Here is a 27,837-nt window from a genome sequence, read left to right as displayed (position 1 = left end):
TTGAAAGAGAGCTGAAGGTTCTGAGCACCCTACAGAATCAGGCCCAGTGTGGAATAATATTTCTATAGTGAAACACTCATCTACTTTTCTTTAAAAAGCTATTAGCATCTTGGTTGTTCCTATCAGATGTGTCGCTGACTCAGCTGACACATTGATTGATTGAGTTGAACAAGTTGACACATTGCTTCATCCATTGGCTTTGTTTGTGTTAAATACAGGAATACCCGGAGCCTAATCCTGGTAGGTGACTTCATGATGAGTTGGGGATACATAGAGTCTGGTGCTGTGTCTACACACGGGGGCTTTTGGCTCCCTAGTATATATTTGCACTTCATTTAGACACCTATGGCTGGCCTGTGTCAGCTGACTCATGCTCAAATGGCTTGGCTAAGGGGCTGTTTAACTGTGATGTAGACTTTTGGTCTCAAGCCCAATCCTAGGATGTTCGGGGGGAAGGGTCCCAGAGCTCAGGTTCCAGCCTAAGTCTGAATGTCTAACCTGCAATAAAAGACCCCTTAGCCTGAACCAGCTGACTTGGGCCAGCTGTGGGTTTTTAATTGCAGTGCAGGCATACCCACAGTTCCCAGTGGGCTGCAGTTCCACTAGTGGGTTAGATGCCCCAGTGGTAAAGATGTCTAAACCTTGTTTATGCTATTCCTGTCTCCAGCCATGCTGCACCTATGGGGTGTTGGGTGTCTGTGTATTAGGTGCTAGTGTAAATAAGGCTATGTAGAAAGCAGCAGCACCTAGCTGCATCAGGAATATAGAGCCTGACCTAAAGCCGACTAAAATCAGTGGGAATTCCCATTCCCATGAACGTCAGTGGGTTTTGGATCTAGCCCATCCAGAAGAAGGGTCTGATTCTGCAGGACCAGGGTAATGGTAAAATTCACTTCCCTCACTCAGGAGTCTTCTACTCCATTTGCTTCAACTGAGTTATTCCAGAGATCACTCTGGTTCTGTGCAGCTTTGGGGTGTAATGTGATTATAGCCCTATTTATTACATTTTGGGAGACACCTTTGCACCATTGCATCACAAAGCTACATGTTCAGGATATTAGTTATTACAGCACATAAAAGATACAACTTTACTATGGCTATGAAAGGAAAAGATCTGTGTAATTATTTGTGTAAAAAATTGCAGCAGGTTCCCGAGGACATGTTCATTACAGCAAGAATGAGGTGAACATAGAGTTTTCTCCTTGAAAGATGAGACATAAGTGGTGTACTTAAGAAAAGTAATTGATTAAGAAGACTGTCGATAGCAATTCCTTCTATAACATAGGCCTAGCTTGTGGCAGGTAGCCACAGCCCTACGTAGGGAGGCAATGAAGAGCTGCATTGTTCTAGAGTTGCACTGCATTTCTATATCCCTTTTCATGCTCAGAGGGCTGTGTGGTGATCACCTCATTAATCCTCACAACAGGTGTGCAAGGTTTGGTAGCCCCATTTTTGGTAGCTGGAATACTGTGAGAAGGAGAGTTGGCTGAAGCCACAGGTTAGAGTCAGTGGCACATCCAAGATTATGACTCAAGAGTTCCTCATTCTCAACTCCATGCTCCTTTCTCCAGACCACATTGCTTTCCCCATAGTGCTTTTGTTCCTTAGCTAGGTGAGCATAACTCTGAGAATCCGCTTTCTAGTGCCAATACTACACTTAAAAGATCAGAATTTGCTTTCTTCAAATATTCTTTAATATTTGCTTACAATTTTCAGTTTTCACATATATTCCTCCCATTAAAGTCATTGGCTAGACTCTTTGCAGAAAGCCAATACAAAAGGGCACAGACATAGCTGTAGTGAACTCAGTTTATCATCTGAGTGATAATCACAGCAGGTTTGTTGAAGTATTCTCTCAGTTCTAACAAATATCTAGATGGCATTGGAAGAAAAAAAGAACACATGAAATGTAAGGAAAAAGAAATGTTATTAAACATTTAAAACCTTAATTAGTAATCCATGCAATCTACCTTTCCTGTTACTGCTCATTTACTACATAGAGAGCTGGACTGTCCGGTTAAACAGTGGTCATGTGATAACACCATGATTACTGTTTTCTACTAATCTCACTCATTCTCAGGTTTACCATCTTGGCCCTGCTCGCAGTGTCATAATGGTAGGAATACTGGCACTGCCAAACAGATGACATGAGCATCCTTCAAGACTGTCAGGGTAGCTTAGAGCTTAAAAAACTGACAACTGGAATGTAACTCCCCAGGTCCATGCAGTAAGCACCACTGCTCTGCACCAGCATCTCTGGACTGTGATTAATCCTGGCCTTTGAGCATCACTCATGTGGAAAGGCTGCTATTACTGCAAAGGGGTGGAGAGGGTCGCACATGTGCAGAACAGCGCAAAGAGGCTAATACTTCCTGCCTGTAGTTTATTGATTTTTGCTAATGATGTTTCATCTGGACTTGAGTTTCCAATTTGTGTAACATATACAGTTTAAGTATCATTAAATGGAATTCAGGTGACTGAAAGCAGGGAGGCCAAAGCTTTTTAAAAAAGGGAAAGAATGTCTACAATATTAATGTGATCCATTCTTGAATGTACCTATACTGTAACCTCAGAACGGGGCCGCATAAATTGTGCCATTACATCCGTGAAATCTGCTTTAGATTGTACTTTGGCCCGATGTCTATATCCAAGCAGAATAGGAATGAGGAAAGGTTATACAGACTGCATTGTTCTACCTTCGTTACATTCCCCCTCATGCTTTGTCCTACAGAAATAAAGAATAATGCTGCTGCATATTGCTCCCAGAGCTTAGTTCTGAGGGGTAACAATATATACAGCACTGAGTTCTTAACAGTATAGTACTCCGAGTATTGCATAAATCATTATTGATGTAAGTGATAAACCCAGCATAGCCAGGGTGAGCAAGTTTCTTAACATGCAACACAATGCACCTTTCAGTGTTTGTATAATATGGGCCAAATTCTTCCCTACTGTAAATCTGTTGGTTTTAGTTGAGCTACACCGAGGCAAATATGCCCATTAGCAGTTTTTCCTGTCCATGTGCAAGTTTATTCAACTAACTTACATTTTCGCAGAAAAATTACTACACAATCTTTGAAGGATTTTTCTCTAAAGTGAATCATTGCTATTGCTGGTGCATTCAAAGAAAGCAACTATTTTATGATGAAGAGCTGAATAGATTCAAATGCAGCATTACTGATTCTCTGCATACCTAAGGAACACTTTTGCAGACCCTCTTTCCCTTTCTGGTCTGCCTCCATCTATCCTTTGCTGTGATCTCTGATGCATAAGTGCTAATGTGAATCAGATAGAGGGGGAAAAGGTCTCAGTTCAGAGAAGAAACATCAGCCCCTTGGAGTGACAAACCTGAAAGATTCCTATGAATTCATGTTACTTCTATTAGTAAACACTGTAAGCATATTCCACATTGGCTATAGCCTTAAGGGCCTGATTCAAAGCCCACTGCAGGCAGTGAGAGTCCTATAAACTCCTTGGGGCAAAGCCAACAGCTCTCTGTTCTGTAAAAGGCTAAACACACCATCAGGTCTCAGGAAATAACACATAATGATAACATTTTAGAAGACACAGAAGTGCGGTGTGACAGGGTCCTGGGCATGAAGTGCTTAATCAGCCCCCTGCCATGGACTGGGGCTGGCTGAATAGCCCTGCCTGCTTGGCAACTAGCAACAGCTGCCAGCCTAATTAGCCGGGGGGGCTATAAAGGCGGGCAGGGGAGAGAAAGGGCAGAGGCTGAGAGGGGCTGGTGGTGGTGGTTCTAGTTCTAGCCTGTTATTGGTGAAGTCTGGCTGTAAAACCCTGTACATAGATAGCTGCTGGTGGGAAAGAATTATAATTAAAATACACAGGTGATTGCATGGACCTAAGGTGTTTCTGATTGGTTTTATAAGGGCAGCAAGGGCCCAGCAGTGCCTTGCTACACATGGGGGCTTGTCTGGGATATGAAGCCAGCATGACTGCATGGCGGCCCGGAGAAGGAAGAGGTCCTGCAATGGCTAGCAAAGCAGCAGAAGGAGATGCAAAAGGTGCTGCAACCCTTCCAGCAATCCCACCAGCTAGAGAGGCAGGTCTTACTCACCTGGCTGCTGGAACAACAGAGAATCCTGCAGGACTTTATAAGGGAGCAGGCTAACATGCAGCAGCAGCAGCAGCTCCTACAGAGACTGGTGAGTCCCATGTGGGGTGATGGCGATGGGATTGGGCCTGTGTAAGATGAACCCCACCAATGATCAGGACGCCTTCCTCTGCACCTTCAAGCAGGTAGCCCTGGGTGCCAGATGGGGTAGGGCAGCCTGGGCCCTATGACTGGTTCCCTATCTGGCTGAGACGGCTCAGGTGGCCTATGTGATGCTCAATAATGACCAGGCCAAAGACTATGAGGCAGTGAAGGCGGCCATCCTATCCTATCGGCATAAAAATACTGCCAGAAATTTCAGCCGGTCAGGTGGACAGGGGGGTTGCAGCCCTGGGCATTCACCAGAAGCTGACGGATTGGGCCACTTGTTGGCTGCAGCTGGATACCCAAACAGGGGGAGAAATTATGGACCGAGTGTTTCTAGAACAGTTTTTACAGAGCCTCCCAGAAAGTGTGTGAGTCCGGGTCAGATGACACCAGCCGAGCACAGTGGAGGCTGCAGTCAAGCTAACAGAGGAATATGTGGAAGCAGACTTACCCTGGAAGGAGGATCGGATGTGCAGGGACCGGGAGTTGGGGGAAAAAACCCAGAGAAACACCACCGGGGAAGGGGCCAGGGAGAAAGAAAGAGGAGCCCTCAGTCGTCCCAGTCAACTCATGTGCTGGCAGTGCGGATGACTGGGACATAAAAGGGGTGACTGCCCGGAGATGGATGCGGCCTAGCTGAGTTTTGCGGCTGGACTAACGTTGGAGGGTGGGGGAAGGGGCAAGGACTGCCACCATTGTGGGGAGGAAGCCCTGGATGGCCCTAATGGACATGGCCTCAGCCTGCTTGCTCATCCATAGGGGGCTGGAAAAGTCACACAGACTTATCCCTGGGGTGAGGTCGATGAAATTTGAGTACATCATGAGGATAGGAAGCACTGCCCAATGGACCAGGTGCCCCTGGAAGCATGGAGCAGGTTTTCCTGGAAACAGGTCGGGGTAGTGGAGGGGTTACTGTACCCAGTGGTACTGGGGACTGGTTGGAACCCCTTCCCAAAAGGAAAAGGAGGTAAAGGGAGGAGACTCCTGGGAGGAAAAAAGAGAGGGACCCCAAAGAAGGGAGGGGCGCCCCCTACCCTAGTGGACCCCAGGAAGGGGGAGGACCAAAGTCCTCAGGAGAGAACAGAGGAAAACCCTAGACAACAGAGTCCAAATGAGTAAGAAAAGGGAGTCGAGGAGGAGGGGCCAAAGGAGTGCCCCAAAATAGAGCCTCCAGACAAAGAGACCCAGACCCCAATGAACAGGTTGGAGGAACCTTTGGCCCTTGGTGTCCTGGGAGAAGTCTTGGCTGACCCTGATCCCCTGCTGGAGGGAAAGTGGGAGAAGCAGGGGGGCCAAACCTGGAGAGGTGATTGGTGTGGTGACCTGTGGGTGGTGGCAGAGCGGTGGGGCCATCCACCCCCTACACAGTGTATGTTCTGTGGGTGGGGGATGAATGAACCTGCAAGAAGGACCCTGGGGAGCACCCAGTGGGAGGCAAGAGACTCCCCTGGAGTAACCCCACTGGCAAAGGAGGAGAGGCGTGGGATGGACCAACCTAGTGGTTACCTAAGGGGAGAGGTGTGTGACAGGGTGCTGGGCACGAAGAGCTTAATCAGCCTCTTGTCACACCAGAATGGACTGGGGCTGGCTGAATAGCCCTGCCTGCTTGGCAACTAGAAACAGCTGCTAGCCTAATTAGCTGGGGGCTATAAAGGGGTGTGGGGGGGGGGGGGGAAAGGCCAAAGGCTGAGAGGGGCTGGTGAAGTCTGGCTATAAAATCCTGCACATAGAGAGTAAGCTGGTGGTGTGAAAGAACTATAAATAAAATACATGGGTGATTGTATCAACTTAAGGCACCCCTGACTGGTCTTGTGAGGGCAGCAGGGGCAGAAGCAAGAGGGGCCCAGCAGCATCTCGCTACGTGCAGCCATCCCATTGATTGAGATAGCTTTAAGGAACATACAGTATGGCACTTCCTATGCTCATTTATGTGACGACTGTGCAATTATTTGTTGAGAATGTGTGCGGTCCGAGATTGTCTAGCTGAAATAGTGTGACCGAGATAACATTTCACATTCACAGGGCTCTAAGAGCTGGGCAGAGGGCAGTAGTGAAATGCTGCTGTATCACTGCTCTTGTTTCAAAATGCAAGTGTAGTAAACATGTTGTAGTTGTACAGCTATTTTTTGTGTCCATGCCAATGTTCTGTGTTAGGTTAGTGATGGCTTTTCCTTACACCTGCTGGTTATAATACTAATCTAAGCTCCTTTTGTAAGTTACACTACACTTAGCTTTATCTTATTGTATGCACATGGGAGAGGGGTGTGTAAATCAGGGCAGGATTTGGCCAGCGATTTTTTTGAGAATGGATTGATTGAGTAGAGAGAAGTAGTTTATTCTAGCCAGTTCCCTGTCCATTTTCAGACATACACTCCCTTTTTCAGAACAATTAAGGTCCATGAGTTGTGCATACCTTTCTCTGCAAGAACAGAATATTGTTGGCTCTTTTCATATTTTTTTATTAATTTCAGACCCCTGAAGAAGAAACACTTCAAAAGGTAGATCAAATGGGAGTTGCTATGAAAGCAATAGGTTTCTTTGTAAATATATTTGTGCGGCATGAAGAAAGCAAGACAGCCTTGAAGTATTTCCAGTGGAGTTTTCTGATGATGCAAGTTCTACATTTTCCTGTTCAGAATGGGATGCATTATCAAACCCTTTTACCCAGTTACAAAGATTAAATTCCTTATGGTAGCAGGAACAGTGGGCCTTGTTATGGCTACGGATAAGACAATAAGGATTCTAGAATGGCCTTCCTAGTGTGAAATATTATTTTAAGAAAACCCAAGGGAAGTGAGGACTTATTTTCATCTCCACAAAAACAATATAACATGCTGCATTTGGCAAGCAAATCTTTGAAGATGGATAGGGCAGCATCTTTAGGAGGGCAACAAAACTTCCTCCATTTACATTGCAAACCACCTTCCCTTTACACTGCCAGCCCACTCCCAAGGTCAACCCCCCCATCCCCACCCCCCATGATCTCCTTGTATCCAGGCACTGCTTTGTGCTCAGTGCTTCTACTTCCCTACTTCTAGTAGGACTATCCAGCAATTAACAACTTGTGGCTGGATCATGCCAGCTGACTTGGGCTTATGGATCTCAGGCTGTGGGCCTATTTAATTGCAATGTAGACAGCCGGGCTCAGGCTAGAGCCCAGGCTCTAGGATCCTGTGACATGGTCCCCCTTTATCTTCTCACTTGTGTCATCTCTAATAGCAGTGTTACACTCACTCCATTGAAAGCTCATTCAGTCAATTACCTGCCCCCTAGCAGGTGAGAAGCTTCCTGTCTTGCTGTTTCTAGGTGCTCTCAATCAGTCGCCCTTCCACTTTGTTCTCTTCAGAGGTTCCAAATTTTCTGCCTCTCCAGAAACAGAAGTGTTGCTGCTTGGGTTCATTTTGCATGGGGGAATCTATCAGATGCTAGAATGAGGGCAAAGACCAGAAAATTGTCCAATTCACGCTGTAGAGAAATGTTAGCTTGCATATGCGCTATGCTCTTAGCACTCCGGTTTGTTTAATTGAAAAAAATTGCTCTGAGATTCATAGCATGTTCTTTACAGGATATATAGGTAGGAACACTCCGACACAGCAATCTGCTGTTGCCTCAGTGCTGTATCCATATTCATTAAGGTATAATGAATCTATTAATTGAATATGTAAGTTCAGTTAATTAGATATAAGACTTATTCCTTTAGTTTAAAGGGTAATAATAAAAAATTTAAACTGGCAAACCAGACTGAACAATTAGAGATGATAAATGTGAACTGGAAAGTGCAATATTCCAATATGAATTAGCTAATTGCATCCGTTCATTAGGTGATATACATTAGCAGAAAGGTCAGTCCATTTGAGGCTTGATGTGTTTTTCAAATAGTAAATTCAAAAAAGCAAATTGAAAAGAAGTTCAAAGTAGGACGGTACGTTATATATGTCGCTCAGCATAGAGTATGTGGAACCAAAAGCACACCTGGCACAACTGCATAGATGTTAGCACACACTTTATAGAGCACTGACCCAAGACACTGCACATTGTCACCATCCCTATCTGAGGTTTAGTGATGCTCAGCTGACAGCAGTTGGCCAGATTGTGCATGTAGCTCTTCGCCTGCTAGGCAGACAGAGGACACCCACATGGGCGGCTATGGCCTCAGGCAGATCTCAGGAAACCTTCAAATGTTGAGGCTACTCCTTTTGCACATTCCATAGGGGGTAACATCAGCCCCCAGCAGACCAGACTAGTGGTAAATCTGTGCTGGGAACATTATGTTTAAACCATAGATTAAAAAAGATAAAACCAAACTTTGCAACTGACCCATTTCTAATATGGGCCAAACCAAAACCACAGACCCCAACCCCTGCAGACTCTTTCTGCTTGCACCCATCTATGGGTTTATAGGTAACTGAATAATTTGTGGCTTGACTAAAATCCTGACTGTAGGCTTAGAATCAGATTAACTGCAGCAGCGAGGAATAGATCTGTGCAGCATGAAATGGACACTATCACAGGTTTGAAAGCTGATCCATTGGTCTCATTTACAGTAAATAGTATATCAAATCTAGTTTTTGTCATTGGTAGTTTCTGGACTTCCAAAGGTCAGGAATCATTGCTGATGATTGACATCACCATCTATTTTGGATTCTATATTGAAACCATTAGTGTAAAAAGTAAATCAAAATATAAGTATGGTTTTGTAGTATTTGTAGAACTTACGACAGATCTAAAAATCCTCATTAAGTAATTACCACTACAGATGTGTAATATTCAGACACTGGATCCTTTTTGGTATGTAGAATCTTTTTATAGTGAATTAATATTTCTCTGTAAAATCCCTGTAGTGAGTTTTAGGACTGTACTTTTATTTGGAGTAAGTATCGAGATCATTTTGCATGCAACTTGAGGAATGGAATTCTTAAAATATTTCAAACAATAAACCTCTCTCAAATCATCAGGCTTGGAGACATTTAAAGAAGTGATTCAATTAACTGGTGGGGGGGATGGAGAAGTGCTATAATGTGTGATTTATTTTTGCAGATAAATTACAATACCAGTATCTGTGGAAGAGCATTTGCTGCCATCATGGCCAGTAATGAAAATACCAGGCAATTAATATGAGACACTTGAGGCTGAAGCATTGACTCCATGAAGTTCAAATTTTAAAGTGGAAATTTGATCAGAAAATAGACTTAGTGGAAGTGGCTTTTTGGTCCTTATTTATTCTCCAGTTCTAATTACGAAGCACATTTGATCAATTTTCCAAGTTAATTGTTTTCAAACTACCAAAATGTAAATAGAAACCAATCAGCCTATATTCTTTCTTACTTTGCAAGTACATCAACACAAAGCATTACCTACAACTAACAGCCTGGAATTAGAGTTTTGCTGTCAATTTGGTTGATGAGTTTGTTCTGCTCTTATGCACTTATACTGAATCAGTGCAAGGATAGAAAAAAAGTAACATTATTTTCCTGGAAAACAAAGTGCAGCACTATACAACATTGTTTTTATAATGCCTTTATGCAAACTGAATCCCCAAAGCTTTATGGAGTTAAATGACATAATTACAAAGTTAATGATGGGGGAGCAGGTGAGAAATATGAAGAGATAAGATATTTGCAGATAAGACTTGAAATGAGAGAGATATTTAATGAGGCAGGTTATTCAAGATGGCAGGAGCTGCAGAGGAAAAGGGTCTCACACTCACAGTGGTGACACCGGAATGAAGGAAGTCCATAAAACAGGCTTATATCAATCTATGGAGGGCTTTGAAAACAAGGTCTGTTTTCAACTGGGCCCTGAAATGAATGGGGAGCTAGTAGAGTCGTGAGGGGTTTATCATTCTTTTTACTGATTTTTATAAAGAAACAGACAATGTAAAGTACAAAAAGGTAAATGACTTACAGCTTGTATATGTTTACAAATACCAAGCAGAGTTGTTTGAGTAGCAGAGTGTTGTAATCAGGCTCCTTTGTGTGTCTGAAAGGGTGGTGATAAACAGTCTGGAGCTGCTAGGGGAGTCTAGGAGAAGCCATTGAGTATAGAAATAGTCCAGGACCAAGGAGATGAAGGCATAGATGAGAAACTCAACAGCCATGGAGGTGAAACAATGCCTATAAATGCCAGTGGTGGGTCAGCATTTACATACCCTTTGTTATTTTCTAATAATAGTGGAATACTATTACATATTTTTGTATAAAATACTTAGTGGGCTTTAAGTGAACAAAATCTAAGATGACCAGGAGCTCAAGTGGATAATGATATTAATGAAACTCCTGTCAGAATAATGCCCAACTACAAATCCGTCACATTGCCTAAGATTTGGTAGGTTTGCTTAGTTATTTTCTGTATGAGCTAGACTCTCAGGACATATGAGTAGAGCCCTACCAAATTCATGGTCCATTTTGGTCAATTTCACGGTCACAGGATTTTAAAAATCATAAATTTCATTATTTCAGCTATTTAAATCTGAAATGTCATGGTGCTGTAATTGTAGGGGTCCTGACCCAAAAAGGAGTTGTGAAGGCGGTCTCAAAGTTATTGAAGGGGGGTGTGTGGTTCCGCTGCCCTTACTTCTGCACTGCTGCTGGCGGCAGAGCTGCCTTCAGAGCTGGGCAGCTGGAGACCAGCGGCTACTGGCTGGAATCCCAGCTCTGCAGGCAGTGCTCCACCCAGCAGCAGCACAGAAGTAAGGCTAGCATGGTATGATAGTGTGACCCTTACTTCTGCGCTGTTGCCTGCATTTCTGGGCCCTCAGTAAGCAGCCGCCACTCTCCAGCTGCCCAGCTCTGAAGGCAGCAGCGCAAAAATAAGGTGGCATGGTATGATATTGCCACCTTTACTTCTGCATGGCTGCTGGCAGGGTGTCACCTAGCTCTTAAGGCAGAACAGAAGTAAGGATGGCAATACCATGACTCCCTAAAATAAATTTGCGATCCCCTTACAACTCCCTTTGGGTTAAGACCTCCAGTTTGAGAAATGCTGTTCTCCCTTGTGAAATCTGTATAGTAGAGGGTAGAAGCACACAAGATTTCATGGTCTGTGATGCGTTTTTCTTGTCTGTGAATTTGCTGGGTCCTACATATCAGTGATGGTCAGCACGAGAACATAAATGACTCTCTGCTACCCTGATCTTGAAGACAACCTGGTGCTGGGTTGGTCCCTTTGGGACTGCTTTGCCAGCCCAGGATCTTTGCAGCACTGATTACTCTACCCACACCTCCTCTCAGCCCTAACATTCCCTGGGAGTGGAGGAGTAGTGGCACAGAGCTGCTATGCTGGCATTATGCCTGGGATTTCTTTGCATGAGCGATCATCAGAGGCCCAGTTAGGGAAACATTCCAGTTGCTTTCTGGACCATTGATGGCCCCCTACACCTTTTGAGTAGTATTACTTTCTAATGGTTCACACTTGCTGACAGTAATTTGCGCTGTTGTTGCTTCTGGTTCAGCACAGGTCTAAGGCCCCGTCTACACTGGCAAGTTTGTGCACAGTAAAGCAGCTTTGAGTGCTGTTAACTCCTGAGGTGTAGATGCTGCCAAGCCACTTACTGCACAGAAACTGCACAGATGCAGCACTCTAAAGAAACCACCCCGAGGAGAGGCATTCAGCTTTCTGTGCCGGGGCTACAGGGCTGCGGTGCCAATGTAGACACCGTGGTGATTACAGTGCTGCAACTGGCCTCTGGGAGGTGTCCCACAAGGCCTGTTCTCACCTCTCTCGCCATCAGTTTGAACTCTACTGCCCTGCCCTCAGGGGACCAACGGTCAGCCCCACCCCATACATTCCTTTGCAAATTTGAAAGCCCCCTTCCTGTTTGCTCAGTGATGCGTGCAGTGGTCTCAGCGATCCCCTGCTTGGAGCAATGCTGAGCTGCTAGACCTCACTGGCATTTGGGGAGAGGAGGCAGTGCAGTCACAGCTGTGCTCCAGCCATCAGAATTATGATACCTACGGACAGATTTCTAGATGCATGATAGAAAGTGGCTATGACCGGGACACACTACAGGGAAGGGTCAAAGTGAAGGAGCTGCGAAACACCTACCACAAGGCACAGGAATCAAACTGCCGCTCTTGTGCTGCACCCACGAGCTGCCGGTTCTACAAAGAGCTGGACGTGATACTCGGTGGCAACCCCTCCTCCACTGTGAAGGACCCTGTGGATACTTCGTTGGATTGCATGCCAGTCGAGTGGACCGAGCCAGGAGGAGGCAATCTTTGACAAAGAGAAGGAGAGGGGACCCAGAGGGAATGACTCGGAGGCCAGGGATGCATGCAGTCAGGAGCTCTTTTCTACCCCAGAGGAGCCTAGCCAGTCACAGCAGTTGGAGCTTGGCAAAGCACAAACAAGAGAGGAGGCCCCTGGTAAGTAGATCTGATTTGGGGAATTGCTGAAGCGAGTTGTTGGGGGCAGGAGGGTTGCAGAAATCAGGCTTGTCTCCCACTTCATCCTTAGTCTGAGCAGCGGAGTAGGCTGTTGATACACTCCCTCACTTCATGGGAATCTCCCTCAGAGATCCCCAGGAAACTCTCCTGGAGATGCTGGGCAAGCCACTGCTCCAGGTTCCTCAGCAAAGCTGCTTTGTTTCTTGCCCCATTAATGATAACTTTCCCACGCCAATTTGCCGTGACAGGTGGGGGGACCATTGCTGCACACAGGCTAGCTGTATAGGTGCTGTATAGGTGCCAGGGCAGAAACCACAGGCTTGAAGAAGACCCTCCCTTGATTCCCTGCTCATCCTCAGCAGCAAGATATCTTCCATAATGATCACTCCTGTGGAAAGTGTGGAGACAGGAATGATTATCAGGCCCACCCTACAGTGCTGGCTCTCCCCAAATGCCCAAGAGCCACGTACCATTGTACAGCAGGGTCCTGGAACAGTGATTTACCTTGCCCCTGTGGCTACTCACCATTTTGGGGGTCTTGTGGCTCATGTGTGCTTCCCTGGGGTCATCCATTTAGTGACAGCTGTGTGAGTACTGGCTGTGTTTTAAAGCACAAACAATGTTGTCTGTGTTGCAAACAATACTGCTTCTGTAAAATGTTGCATTTAAACTTCACAGAGATGGCAGGGCTTCTCCGGCTGTGCTGTTGCCAGAGCCGGCCAGCAGGCGCCACTTCCGCGCTGCCCTGCCGCTGCCACCCCACAGCTTCTCCGGCTATGCTATTGGCAGCGCCGGCCGGCAGGCGCCGCTTCCATGCCGGCCGGCTGCCCCACAGCTCCTCTGGCTGTGCTGTTGGCAGCGCCGGCCAGCAGGTGCTGCTTCCGCGCCTGCCGCCCCGAGGGGAAGCAGCTGCTTCCACTGAATCCCGCTAGCTACGCTACTGGTGTGAGGTTATGATGCACTCTGCCACTGAGAAAAAAGAACTGAAGGAGTGGCGGGACAACAAGAAGAGGGACCGAAAGGAGAATGTGTCACACCAGAAAGAAGCCACAGAGCGTCTCTTAACAGTCAGGGGCGGCTTTAGGGATTTTGCCGCCCCAAGCACGGCAGGCAGGCTGCCTTTTGCGGTTTGCCTGCGGAGGGTCCGCTGGTCCTGTGGCTTCGGCAGACCCTCCACAGGCAAACCACGAGAGGCAGCCTGCCTGCCGCCCTTGCGGTGCCAGCAGAGCGCCCCCCGCGGCTTGCCGTCCCAAGCACGCGCTGGAGCCGCCCTTGTTAACAGTTATGCAGCGCCAAGCAGACATGCTCCAGGCGATACTAGCTCTTCAAACTGAGCAGCTCCATGCCCGTCCTCCCCTGCAGCCTCTGTCTCAAAACTCTTTCCCATGTGCCCCCCACACACACCGCCAACACACTGTAATCAACCTTCTGGCTCCACTCTTTACCTGCAGCATTCCACTCCTCTCTCCTCACAGTCCAGCAGTGTGGACTCTCACTACCCACTGCACTCAGCACCCATCGCTCTGCAGCTTGGCCCTGCTGAAGTCCAGCACCTGCTGCATCGTACTCCAAAGGAGAAGGTTGGGTATGATCCTTGTACACACACAAATCTGTAGCCGTCCAGGGACCCTTCCTCCTCTTGATACCTTCCATTGCCCCATCACCCTCCCTGCTGATGATTTTTTTCATTTGACTCTCTTCTCTGGTTGTTGTCTTTCAATAAAATAATTGTATTTGTTTGAAAGCAATATTTATTCTATTAAGTGAAAGCAAAAACAGCCCTGCAAAGCAACATACAATTAAGTTAAGGTCCCTTCTTGCATCGTGTGCACCAATCCCCTCCTAGCATTACAAGCACTGCAATCCCAAGCATAGCAACAAATATTAGTGGCTTTCAGCTTCAAATTGTTCTCTCAAAGCACCCCTGATCCTTATGGCCCCATGCTGTGCCCCTCTAATAGCCCTGGTCTCAGTCTGTTCAAACTCAGCCTCCAGGCACTGAGCCTCCGCGGTGCAGCCCTGAGTGAAGCTTTCAGGCTTCCCTTCACAAATATTATGGAGCATTCAGCATGCGGTTATAAGCACATGGATATTGCCATTGGCCATGTCCAGCTTCCCATACAGGCATCACCAGAGGGCTTTTAAATGACCAAAAGCACACTCCACAGTCATTCTGCACTTGCTTAGCCTGTCGTTGAACCGCTCCTTGCTGCTGTCAAGTTGCACCGTGTATGGCTTCATGAGCCACAGCATTAAGTGGTAGTCTCCCAGGATCACAATGGCATTTGACTTCCCCTGTGGTGATCTTCTGGTCAGGGAGAAAGTCCCTGCTTGCAGCTTCTTGAACAGGCCAGTGTTCCAAAAGATGCATGTGTCATGCACCTTTTCGGACCAGCCTGCGTTAGTGTCTGTGAAATGCCCACAGTGATCCACAAGCACCTGGAGAACCATTGAGAAATACTCCTTGCAATTAATGTACTCGATGGCTAGGTGGTCTGGTGCCAGAATTGGAATGTGTGTGCCATCGATCACCGCTCTGCAGTTAGGGAAGCCCATTTGTGCAAAGCCATACACAATGTCACGCACATTGCCCAGAGTCAGGATGCGAATAATGGCCCTGAACACTTCCATCAACATGACTCCAACGGTCGATTTTCCCACTCTGAACTGGTTAGCAACTGATCAGTAGCAGTCTGGAGTAACCAGCTTCCACAGTGCAATCGCCATGTGCTTCTCCAATGGCAGGGCAGCTCTCATTCTCGTGTCCTTGCACCGCAGGGTAGGGGCGAGCTTGTCACACAGTCCCATGAATGTGGCTTTCCTCATGCAAAAGTTCTGCAGCCACTGCTCGTCATCCCAGACATGTATCACGATGTGGTCCCACCACTCAGTGCTTGTTTCCCGAGTCCAAAAACGGCATTCCACTGTGGGCAGCACCTCCATGAATACCGCAAGCAATCTCGTGTCGTAGCTACTATGCATGGCGAGATCGACGTCACACTCCTCTTGACTTCGTAGTTTAATGAATAACTCCACTGCTACTTGTGATATGTTGGTCAGTGCGAGCAGCATACTGGTCAACAGCTCGGGTTCCATTCCTGCAGCCCGAAAGAGGCAGGGCAGGACGTGCAGTACACAAACTGTTGAAAGATGGTTCCAAATGAGGACAGAAGCACAGGGATTGCTGGGATGTGAAGCAATGCATCATGGGGCATTGGGACAGGACCCAGGATGCCCTGCGAAAGAGGTGCTCTCTGGGATAGCTGCCCAGAATGCACCACTCTGAATAGTGCTGCAAGTGTGAACATGCTATTGCGCAAGCAGCTGTCAGTGTGAACAGCAACAGCGGTTTCTCTTTGGTGCTCTCTGAGCGGTGCTGTAACTGCCGGCACTGTAGCTTTGCAAGTGTAGGTGTGCCCTAATACCTAATCCTTGGAGGGGTGAGCCCATTACACTGCAATGGCCAAACCTGGAAGGTGCTGAGCGGGAATGCAATAGGTAGCAAACGTGGGATCCACGAAAGTATTTAAGCCCATAAAACCCAGACTTGGGTGCTTTAGTCCCTGTTTTAGGTACCCAGGGCCCAGTTTTGGCTCCACTTTGACCCATCAAACTCTTGCCAGAGCCTGTAGACACCTAAACTCACTCTGTGCCTTAAGTTTCTCAGGGTAAAAGTTCCCTAAGCACCTATGTTTCTGGCTCTGGGCATGCCTCTGCTACATCTCTATAACCGTCCAGATACTTGCCTCCCACCTAACCTCCAGAGCAATCCATGAACCAGGGGTCCACAGGCATTTGGTTGCATAAGTCATGTGTGAGGCCCACCTGGATCTGGTGCTTAGAGGGCACTTACAGGATTGGGTCCCATTCAAAATCTGGCTGGAGGAGGTGGTGCTGGTGCCCATCTTATAACTTTTCGCTTGGTAGTTAGAGCATTCACCTGGGATGGGGGAAATCCAGGTTGAATTCCCCTCTCTCCCTGAGGGGGAGAAAAGAATAGGGGTCTCCCAGCTCTAGGAAAGTGCTCTAACCACTGAGCTATGGGATATTCTGATGTGGGGGACCCTCAGTATCTCTTGTTCCACTGTGGGTAAATGACAGTGTGATTGGAGCAGGGGGACTGGACCCAGGCTTTCCTAGCTGCCGTGGGTACCCTAACCACTGGGCCACAGAGTCATTCTAATCCTCTTGCTCTCACCCAGTGGCTGTGTATTTATCCACAGTGGAACAGTCCGTGGGCCAGAGAGAGAGACACAGTGGGGAACTGAAGCTGGATCTCCTCTATCCCAGATGAGTGCTCTAACTACTCGGCTAAAAATTACATGGTGGGCACCACTGCCTCCTCCTGTTTCTTGTGGAGTGAGGCAGGTGTCTAAGTCATTCCTACAAGAAACACCTCAGGTGCCTAAGGTGTCTAACTCCAGGCAGTGGGTTCCTGTTCGTGGATCACTAGGCATGGATAGACACCTCCCTGCAGCCTGGACTGAGGCCTGGTCTACACTGCGGGGGGGCAGGGGAGGGATCGATTCTAAGTTATGCAACTTCAGCTATGTGAATAACGTAGCTGAAGTCAACATACTCAGATCTACTTACCGTAGTGTCTTTACTATGGTAAGTCAACAGCTGACACGCCCCCGTCAACTCCACCTATGCTTCTTGCTCCGGTGGAGTACCAGAGTCCACGGGAGAGTGCTCAGCGGTCAATTTGTCGTGTCTAGACTAGATGCGATAAATCGACCCCCGCTGGATTGATCGCAGCCCATTGATCCAGCGTGGAATGTAGACATGCCCCTGGCTTTGTGGCACAGTGGTGTTGCTGGATTTTGTGTGTGTCATGATGCTCAGTTTGTAATGCTTAAGTCCCTGCCTGGATGCCACCCTAAGACACTAGGCAGTAAGAGTCCCAACTTGCTAATGTAAAGGATGTTTGTGAAGTTTGATTTACTAGAAGTAACAGTAACCATTGCATTCTGGGAATACTGACCTCTGCCATGTGACAAGGGACTGTTTGTAAGTCTAATCCTTGACTCTTGGCTGTCACACCTTTATTACATTTGGGTCAGGAAATATACTGCTTCCCATGCCACAGCACTCAATCCTGTGCCCTGTGTTACTGTCAAACATCTTTATTTCTGATCTTTGACAGATGGCATTTATATAAGTGATGCCACTTATTTGACTATGAACAGCATAATTTGAAAATAGGGGCATTAAGGTTTGGAAATTGAGTCAATTTTTTTTTCTAAATGTTACCTATCTTTTAGATCCACCTGAGCAGAACCGATAATAAAGAAGAATTGTGACAATTACAGAATAAATTTGTTATTGGCTAGATACTAACCTAAATCCTTCCCTTGAAAATAAGAGAGACAATTACTCAGGTCTTTCTCCATTTTGCCAATGACTATTTCTTTACAAAGTGTGGAGGGACCGTAATATCTTTGTCTTTACAACCTGACACAGAACAAATTTGTTTCCAGATTAAGTGATTTGAAGTTGCTGTCTAAATAGGTATTTAATTAAAACCCATTCACACGGAAGAAAGTAAAACAGACTGATTTAATTACTGGTTTACTTAGCACTCCCACTCAGAAAAAGAGTTGAAGTTGCAAGAGTTCAGTAAAATATTGTCATTTGTGGAACTCCTCAGGTTTAAGCACAGATGGTTGTTTTTTTCCTTTACAATGCAATATAGTTTTTATTAGAATTATTTTGTTCTCCCATGAGAAAGCAAATCAAGTTTAGTTCTATATTCATTTCTATGTATTTATTGTGATAGCACCCAAAACATGGTAGGTACAGACACATAAGGAGACAGAGTCCCTGCCCTGAAAGATTACACTCAAGAAGAAATATTTGTATTACCTTAGTGGGGGCTGAACCTATAATATTATAATCAAACACTCATAGTGTTGGGCTATGCTTCCAACATTGTTATTATGTCCAGTGTAGCATTTTGTATTCTAGACCTTGCTATTATTCCCATTTGGCAAAGCTTCCATTGACTTCAATGAGAGCACAACCACACTCTGTTTCAGGCCCAAATCGTTGCCTTTGCAGGAAGAGTGAACACCAGTCTTTTCTACCTCTTGTCTTGGGATCTCTATTCAACAATCTGTTCACAGGCAGTGGGCTCAGGCAGGACTAGGGTGGAGCCAGTCGTCATCCCCTCAAACCCATTGGGGAATCCACATGAAAGGTAATGCTAGCAGCCAGCTCCTCAGCACATTAAAAGGTAGTTGGGGTCTAGGGTCTGTGTGATAGACAGAGGAGCCTCTAGAAACAAGGGGCACAGGATCTGTACTGCCGTGGAGCTGGAGGAAGCTGGGAGGTAGTGCAAAGGCACAGGGCCTCTGTGCAGACTGTCCCAACCCAGACTGAGCAGCATCTAAGCAGGTTTTCTCACTTCAGTTAGTGAGTGTCTTCTGACTTAATCTCCAGCAGCCTGTATTGCTTAAGAATTAAAAAGCCACACCGGCTCTCTCTCTCAAATCTTAGCCAATAAAACCCCCCTAAATACAAATCCTACCGAGTTTCACTCATTTGGGGGGAAGAGTCCCTCCTTTGGTTCATTTTAAGGCAGTTTATGGAATATATCACTCATGATAAAGCGCTGGCTCTGTGGTTTCAGTGTGGCATTATAAACTGCATTGCTAAATTTTTGAAATCACTCGTTCAAATTATCACAGCTTGACAGTCCTGCCTATCCTATAAAAAACACAAAATTATGAAGCCATCTTCACTGGGAGGAGAATAAAGAAAAGAAAGAAGCTAGACAAATATATTTTGACCTTCCTTTGTTACACAGCTGGAACCGCTACTGTGGGTGAATTCACAGATCAGCTCTGTGGCCTATACACCACTGAAGTCCCACTAACATGACACATACCTTTTGCAGGCTGGCTGTGGAGGAGTGAAGTTCACCTTGTGTCCTTACATAACCCCTCTTGACACACTATATTTGTATTTGCAAATTGTCCATGAACTGTGGCCATGTTTGTACAACAAAGAGCAATAAGAATTTGTGGACTCTGCAAACGGTCCATGTAACAAAACCAGATTATATTGTTTATTCTTAGCTAATTCAATAAACAGAAATAACCTGCTCTTTTCCTGGGTGCTTTGATGTGTATTCTTTGTCCTCAGTTCCAACAGAGGGCGATAGTTCTGCGGCGGGAGCTGACTATGGATATGAGCCACGTGGCCCAGCAGAGGGCAGCAGGCTAACAGAAGATGTTGCTGCCTGTACCCAGGTATCTGCTGCGGCCTCTTTCTTCGGAGGATATTTGGTTTGCATTTATCACTGTCACACCCTGCGATCCAGCCTCTTTGATGTAAGCGGCCGCAAAAAGGCGAGGCGATTTTGAGAAAATCGGTACATGCTGAGAATAAAGCTAGGAGGGATAGAAGGGAAAAAACACCAGGACCTGTTTTCTCTGGTTCCCAAATTGCAGCAGCCTATGAGACCAATGCAAGAAGAGGCAGGGTCCCTTTTCTGCAAAAGTATATGATGGGGAAGTGGAGATCCGTTTGGTTAGATCGCTTGAAGGGGAGGGAGAAAGGCGGAGAAATAAAATAATTAGCAGATGAGAACAAGGGACTGGGTTGTGCAAGGAAACCCTTTTCCTGTAGTGGAGTGTGATGCAGGTGGGGCAAGGGGAGCAGACCTCCATCTAGAAACAGATCAGGAGGGAAGCCAGTTCTAAAGAAACTTTGGGAGTGTGCCCTGTTGTCCCTCTAATATCCTGCCACCAACATGGCCACAAGTTGTATGATGTAATATCTGCCTCTTGGTCCAACTCCTGTTGACCAGAGACAAAAGCTTTCCAGCTTACACAGAGGGAAGAGCTCTGTGTCAGCTCCAAGCGTGTCTCTCCTCAACAGGAGTTGGACTAATAAAAGCTATTACCTTACGCCACCTTTGCTAAGGGCAGGGCAGTGTGGGAAGAGGGGGCTGTTTCCTAGTAAAGAGGCAGGACTACCAGCATCTTCACTGGTATCAATTCCCCTACATTCTCCTAAGGTGGAAACAAAACGTGTGTCAGCGCGCGTCTGTGCTGTGCCCCTCGGGGGGTACTTTTGTGTCTGTGAATATAAAAATAGTGTATGTATCTGTGTGTGTATGTCTCTGGGTCTGTGTGCGTATCTCCGTGTATATCTGTCGGTATATATTTGTGGGTCTGAGTATAGTGTCTCTGTTTATCTGTCGGTATATATATCCATGCCTCTCTGTGTGGGTCTGTCTGTCGGGGTGTATCTCTGGGTATGAGTATTTCTCTCTGTCTCTACCTGTTGATGTGCATCTGTGTCTCTCTGTGTGGGTCTGTCTGTCGGGGTGTATCTCTGGGTATGAGTATTTCTCTCTGTTTCTACCTGTTGGTGTGTATCTGTGTCTCTCTGGGTGGGTCTGTCTGTCGGGGTGTATCTCTGGATCTGAGTATTTGTGTGTCTCTGTATATCTGTCGACGAGTATGTGTGTGTACATCCGTGTCTGTGTGGGTCTGTCTGTTTGGGGTGTATCTGTGTCTCTCTGTGTTGATCTGTCTGTCGGGGTGTATCTCTGCGTGTGTGTGTGTGTGTGTGTATGTCCCGCTGCCTGCCTGGCTGTAGCTGTGTGTGTCCGTGTGCCTGGCTGGCTCTCCCTGCCCTACCCCGGCCGGGGACTGAGCTGCTGCTCGGCGCTCTGGGCTGGGAGGGAATCTGCTGTTGGCACAGGGCTGAGCCTGTCCCGCGGAGCTGGACCAGCAGCTGCTCCGGCCCCGGGCTGTGGGAAATGTTCCCCCGGTTGTGCGGGCTGCTCCGGGCCGGGAGCGCGGTGTCCTGTGCACAGGGGTGGCCCGGCCCTTGGGGATCCGGGGAGAGGGGTCGCCCCTGGCGCGGGTCTCCGCTGAGCCGTGCCTGCCCCCGGGGGTGGGGGCTGCCCCGCTGGGGCCGGGGCTCGTATCGCTCTGTCCGCCCCCCCTTGGCAGAGCGGCTCTAATGAGGTTCCCAAGTGCCCCCTGCGGCCGGGCGGCGGAGAACCTGTGCGCCCCTCCGAAACCCGCTTTGATTTCCGCCGGGCTGCACCTAGCACCCGGCTGCTAATGCTCCTGCCATAGCGCATTTCCCCCGGCATCCGAGCGCGCTTCGCCTGGGTGCCCAGCTGCTGGCTACCCGGCCCATGGGGGAGAGCCGGGTGAGCCCGCTCCTGCTCCAGCCTTGGCCGAGAGAAGAGACCTGTTGAGCGCTGATCTCCCGCGGTGTCTGCCAGCCTGGGGCTGAGGCTGAGCGGCTCATGGAAAGAAAGAGCATTTTAATTCTATCAGCCTAGGTAGGATGGACCTGCCCCCCCTGCCTCTGCCCTCATGGCCAATAAGAAGAGACCCGGCTTGACACCTGCCTATATACAGAGGACGAGAGCAAAATCTTCAGCACTGATCTGTGCAGGGGGGGGGTGGGTGGGGGGAGGAAAAAAAAGGAAAGGGGGGGGAAAGCCCAGGTCAGATAAGGGGGAACGTTTGTACTATAAAACCCCCAAAGACTATGACTTCCAGTAAAATTGAGATGCCAGGAGAGGTAAAGGCAGACCCTGCAGCTCTGATGGCATCTCTGCATCTGCTGCCTTCTCCCACTCTCAACCTTGAAATCAAATACACCAAGGTAAGTTGTGTTCGTTTATTCTGGCAGGGAGCTCACAGCCTTCTCCCCAGAAGAGGGATTTTGCTTAACATCGGTTCCAATCTGCCCTAACCGACTTCAGTGCAGAGATAAAAAACTGCCTTGAAACACTAATAAAGGAAACGGATTGTTATAGCCCTGTAACCATCTGGAAAGCCAAAGGATAATAGACAAGCAAATGAGATTTGCTGAGGTTGGCTGTACCATTTCTATGCTTCTTTAAATGTTGTTTTCCACAAAATTGCTCATTTTTTTTTCAGTGCAGCTGTCAGTGCTTCCCTTGTATATTTCAGTTGCTCCTGATGGAAATCAGAGAAACTTACATATACTTATACTTCTCAATCAGAAAATAAACGTTTTCTTTCTTGAAATAGTCCATGTACCCCTGGGACTTTTTTACAATTCCTGGAGGGCTCTTAATCCTACCAGGTTGTTACAGCCTTGAAACAGGTCTCTTGACTAACTTCCTCAATATCTGAGTATGCCCTTGAAATGACATTGTTTAGAGGGAAAATTATCTTAATATTTAAGACAGATAGTGTCATATTATATTGTCATTAAGAATTATCCAGTTGGTTCACTGTAGATACATACTCAGGATTTCTATATTACATTATAGAACTGAACAGTTTCCAGAGGCTAAAACAGGCTTTTAGACCAGTCGCTTGTAAATGCAAGTTCAATTTTTAAATTCGTTTTTATGTTTTGAATCTTTACACCTTTAGTACCTTGAACTGAAGTATGTTTTCATTTGTGCTGGAGAAATATCAAATGCATTGTATGAATAGATTTCAATGTTTAAGATTTTATTCCTAATTACTGAGTAACTTAATAGGAAAAGAAAACACATGGACATTAGAAAAAGGCGATAACATTTTTATCTACTGGAAATACACCTTCAGGTGTCTTAGTGCTGATAGGAAACCCATGTTGGCCAATCCATTGTAATATTTTCTTTCCAATTATCACTTTAAAACCTTTTTTGTCTTTGTTTTTTTGAAGCTAGTGCCAAAACGAATTTGTTCTATAATTTGTTAGTTTTTCCATGTTTTAGAAGAATGTTTGAGGGGAAACTCAACTACTTTAGCCTTCATAATTTTTTAATGAGAAATGAGAGATACAAATTAAGAGTGTGTATATTTGTTTGTTTATAATTTTCCAGAAGGTAATTTAAATGAAAATAGAAAAATATGTGGGTGTTTAAGAGTGATTGGTGTGTCGTTGTAAGGATGATGATATTGAGCAAATATTTGGCATGAATTTTATTTACTGCTTAAAGTTATTAGTTCTTGTATTATAAAATATGTGTCAGGTATTATGAGTACTCTGAATGATGTTGTGCTTATCCAAGACAATTTGTATAGTAATTGTATATACATTTCTCAACCTTATGCAACTGGGAAATTGGTTTAAAAATCTTTCTAAAGTACAATGCAAACTTGTGAGTGACCATGTGCTTCTTTTTTGTTTGAAAATATTACCAAGAAATATAAACTCTAATAATTTAGAATGAAAATGCCATAATCTCAGAAGTGTGTGAAATCTGACTGATTTTAGCCTATTGGTTGAAGTAAGAGAGTTCATTTTTCAGTATTAAAGCAACAACAAAAGTGTTTTACCAGAATTTGAAATATCAGGTAACGTGATTGCCCTTGAAGAAAGAAGTTTGGTATAGAAAAGGTATCTTTAGTATTTTATTTGGCATGTCTTCTGTCTCTGTTTTTCTGTCTGTCTCTATCTCTTTCTCCTCCCCCTCCCTTTTCTTTCTCTCTGCAGGAAAGACAAGTGATTTATAGATAATTGGAGTCTTCAATTTGGAGTCTTGTCTTGGTCAGGACTTTTATCCAGGATCCACTTTCCCACCTATTACAAAGAAAAACAATCAGAAATGAAATAATGGATTGAAACTTGATTCTTTCATTTGGGGGAGGGGTCATTTAATGTCTTAAGTGACAAACAACTTCCATAAACAATAAATAATGCTAGACTAAAGCACTTTACAAAAAAACTTGTAAAATCAGACATCTGTAAGCATTTCCAGCAGCCTCTCTCCTCTTGCTTGTTAGCTGAGACCTTTAAACACACAAGCAGCGCTCAGAATTCTTGAACTCCTTATTACAGTTCTCTCTGAATGTAAAGTCTTAACCATTTGGGAGTTAATTCTTTACATAAAATAAAGGTATTCATGGTAATACAGAGAAATTAAAGTTATTTGAAAAAAATTTTCTACTTAAGGATTGCATTTCTGCTGTGTTTTAAATTCTAAATTTGAAAAATGCTTAGGAAATTTTGTTAAGTCTAAAAGCTATTAGACTTCCAGGGAGCCCTAAGTCAGAATCAATATAGATTTAAAAAATGTGCATTGAAAGAAAGTATCACTTTTTTACCCAGAAATTTTTAAAATAGTAGGATGTATATTATTTTCCCAGGAAAATACCACACTCTTAAGGACCATTGAGTGACATACATAAAATAAACACTGCTTATGTTTGTGTGTTTAAAGTTGGATGTATTTCCACTAGTTAGCAATCAAATATCATAAAATTGTTTCTGAACATCATTAAATGCTAGATGTAGTGAAATGAATCAGCAGAGAATGTTTGAGTTCTATCACATATACTTTTGCTCCATGCTTTGGAACATGCACTCTGTACATTTCTTCACTGATCAGGAAGAAAAAAATATTAGCGATGACTCAGTTTCCTCAGGCACAAATGCAGTTTTCTTTTAATGTATGCTGTAATTTGCTCTGAATTCCATCCTCAGAAGGGAATGTAGTCTTATTTTTAAAAACTAGTCATAGAAATATATCCCCCTAGATCAGGCACTATAGAAAATGACTAATTTAATATGTAAATAATAGAGAAATGCTGGAAGAGAAACAACCAGATTCTGTCCAGACTTAAACAAGATTAATGTCCACATGTAGACAAGCTTACAGGTTTAAGGTTAAATATCTCCCCTTCTGATGACACCCACTGGAACTACTACGTGCAAGACACTCAAGATTTTCATTATAATTATTATTTTTTAAACCTGTTCTTCATTTCTGAGCCCCATAAAAATATGTTGGGCGGGATCATTCCCCAAGGATCACCAGAGAGGAGGGTCTTCTGCTCTTGCATAGAAGCAAAGTCATTCTACAGTTCTGTTTTTCTGCCTTCCTCATCCCCCTGCTCCAAACCTGTGGAGACCTCTGTCAGTCCATGGATCCATGTGTAGGGAGGGGGCAGGCAGGAGGGAATGCCAGGCTGATATACACCCTCTCCCTGGCAACAAGCAATCGGTCCAGTTGTGCCATCTCCATGCTGGGAATTCCTCTAAAATGGGGTGTTCCAGGAGCATCAGATGTTGAGGGAAGCCACAGCAGTGAAGCCATGCCATCTGGGCGTTCTGAGCATGTAGTAGAACCCTGGAGATCTGTGTGCATCTGGGGGGACTCTGCGGGCTCCAGCATCTGAACCCCCTTATCATTTGATCTGTTCTTCTATCTAGTGTTTAAAAATAGACATGGAATTATTCCAATGGAACTATTTCCCCTTGCAGAGTTTTCCTCCCCTAAGGCCACCTCTGGTGTTTTTTTCTGCAGGAATTCTTCATCTCTTGCTGCTGTGTAATCAACCCTGTTTTATAGATAGGACTTCTGATGTTAGGTTTTAACCAATAAAACAACCCCAATTTGGAAAAAAAATGTGTTTATCCAATAAACACTGGAAAAATATCAGAAATGGTTACTCAATTTATGTTGCCTTCATCCCTTTCCCAATGTAGTTTGTTATTATATGGGCAATATTGCTGGTCCCAGGCTTGTATCTAGATGGAGCAGTAATGGGGATTATGGGGATGTGATTTCTAATGTGTTGTGCATAAATTGGTCTGTGTAGTCCCTGCTAGTGGGCACTAAAGGTTCCCTACTGCACTTTAACATAAATAGAACCTCAGAATTAGGAACACCAGAATTAGGAACTGACCAGTCAACTACACATCTCATTTGGAACCAAAAGTACACAATCAAGTGGCAGCAGAGACCCGCCCCCCCCAAAAAAAGAGAGAAAAAAGAAAAGGCAAATATAGTACATTACCTTGTTAAATGTAAACTACTAAAAAGGCTGGGGGAGTTTAAGATTTGACACGGTAAGAAAACTCTTTCTCTGCTTGTTTCATTTAAATTAAAATGGTTAAAAGCAGAATTTTTCTTCTGCATAATTAAGTTTCAAAGCTATATTAAGAATGTTGAATTGTAAACTTTTGAAAGAACCATAATGTTTTGTTCAGAGTTCAGAACATTTCAGAGTTACAAACAACCTCCTTTCCCAAAGTGTACATAACTATGAGGTTCTGCTCTAGTGCCATTTGAAACAGTGCTATGTTAAAGCTCAGTAGGGAACAAATGCACTGAATGCTAAACCAACTGTTCAATAACAAGGATAAAGCTTAAACTAACACATAAGTCATTTTTATACATATAATAAAAATTAAAGTAGATCCACTTAGTCAAGAATTTTGGGAAGTATCTCCACAAAAAATCTTCATTACAATATTAAAGAGAAACTCCCCAAAACCTGATTTTTGGACATCTACACAGAACTCAAAAATTGCTAAAAATAAACCCTGAAAAATAAAATGAATAGATGCTGTTAAATAGAAGCCCTATGTGCAGAGCATTGTCATAGTGATTTTAATGTCACATTGACATGAAAGGACAGGGTTGGGTAGGGTGGTTTGAGCAGGAATAAAGAGCCAGGACTCCTGGGTTCCTTTCCCAGCTCTGCCATTGGCTTGTGTGACTTTGAGTGAACAGCCTCATCTTTGGTGTGTTTCACTTTACCTCTGTATAATGGGGATGATAATACTCAAGTTGATGTTGAGTTCTAATTCTGGTTTGCATGGCATTTTTAGCTTGATCTTGAGCTTGAGTACGAGATGGTAAATTAGGTCCCTTGAGATCCTCTGATAAAAGGGCTGTAACAGGATGAAGTTGCTTTATTATGAAAAGAGTGAGTATATAGTTCTATTAATGGCTCTTTGTTCAGAAAGAATTATACATTAGGATTAGGTGAATAGACTGATGGCCATATTAAACCTGTAACAGGGATTGTCTTCCACTCCTAAACTATAAACTGAATTTAGGCCAGTTATAGTTCAGACAATTTAGCCAAACTGTAAACCCAGCCCTACAGTAAAGCAGTAAAATTACACAGTTTGTACTAGGGATGGGCAAGTGACTTCTGGTGAAATAAGAACTGAACAGAAACATATGAGCTTCCAAAAAAGTAAGTGTTCAGGCTTTTTATTGGTTGATACTAAATTCTCTTGCCCATCTCCACTCCGTGACATTGCCTAGAACCCCTTTTCTGCGGGTTTTCTTGCTTGCTGGAGATTTTCAGAGTAATTTCTTGACCAAAATTCAGATTAGAGGTGGCAGGGAAGATGATTTATTTAGAATAACCTGAATGTGTTGAACTGAAGAAGAATGTTTGAAAAAATTCAGGTGAGTAGATTTCTCCCCAGCTATCTTTATCCTTTCTGGTAGCAGATCCTCTTTGAGTTGACGTGTCTTGTTTCATATAAAAA

The 27,837-nt window shown here is 45.0% G+C and overlaps 1 protein-coding gene across 3 annotated transcripts in view; it reads left to right on the top strand.

The window, feature by feature from the left end:
* Positions 1–27,837, top strand: part of ALDH1A2 (aldehyde dehydrogenase 1 family member A2) — a 92,556-nt gene that overhangs the window by 652 nt on the left and 64,067 nt on the right. The window contains exon 2 of one of the 3 annotated variants that reach the window (XM_030578230.1): positions 19,753–19,859. Coding sequence is in view for 1 of the 3 variants with exons in the window: in XM_030578228.1 (XP_030434088.1) it covers positions 22,129–22,245 (117 nt within the window). In the remaining 2 variants the exon portion in view is untranslated. Of the gene's footprint in view, positions 1–19,752; positions 19,860–21,688; positions 21,917–22,086; positions 22,246–27,837 lie in introns of those variants that run through there. The other 2 variants (XM_030578232.1, XM_030578228.1) reach the window with 2 other exon arrangements.

This window comes from Gopherus evgoodei, chromosome 10 (assembly GCF_007399415.2).
Source record: "Gopherus evgoodei ecotype Sinaloan lineage chromosome 10, rGopEvg1_v1.p, whole genome shotgun sequence".
In the NCBI taxonomy this organism is placed as follows: Eukaryota; Metazoa; Chordata; order Testudines; family Testudinidae; genus Gopherus; species Gopherus evgoodei.
The sequence above is the reverse complement of the archived record's forward strand: the minus strand, read 5'-3'. Positions and strand labels throughout refer to the sequence as shown.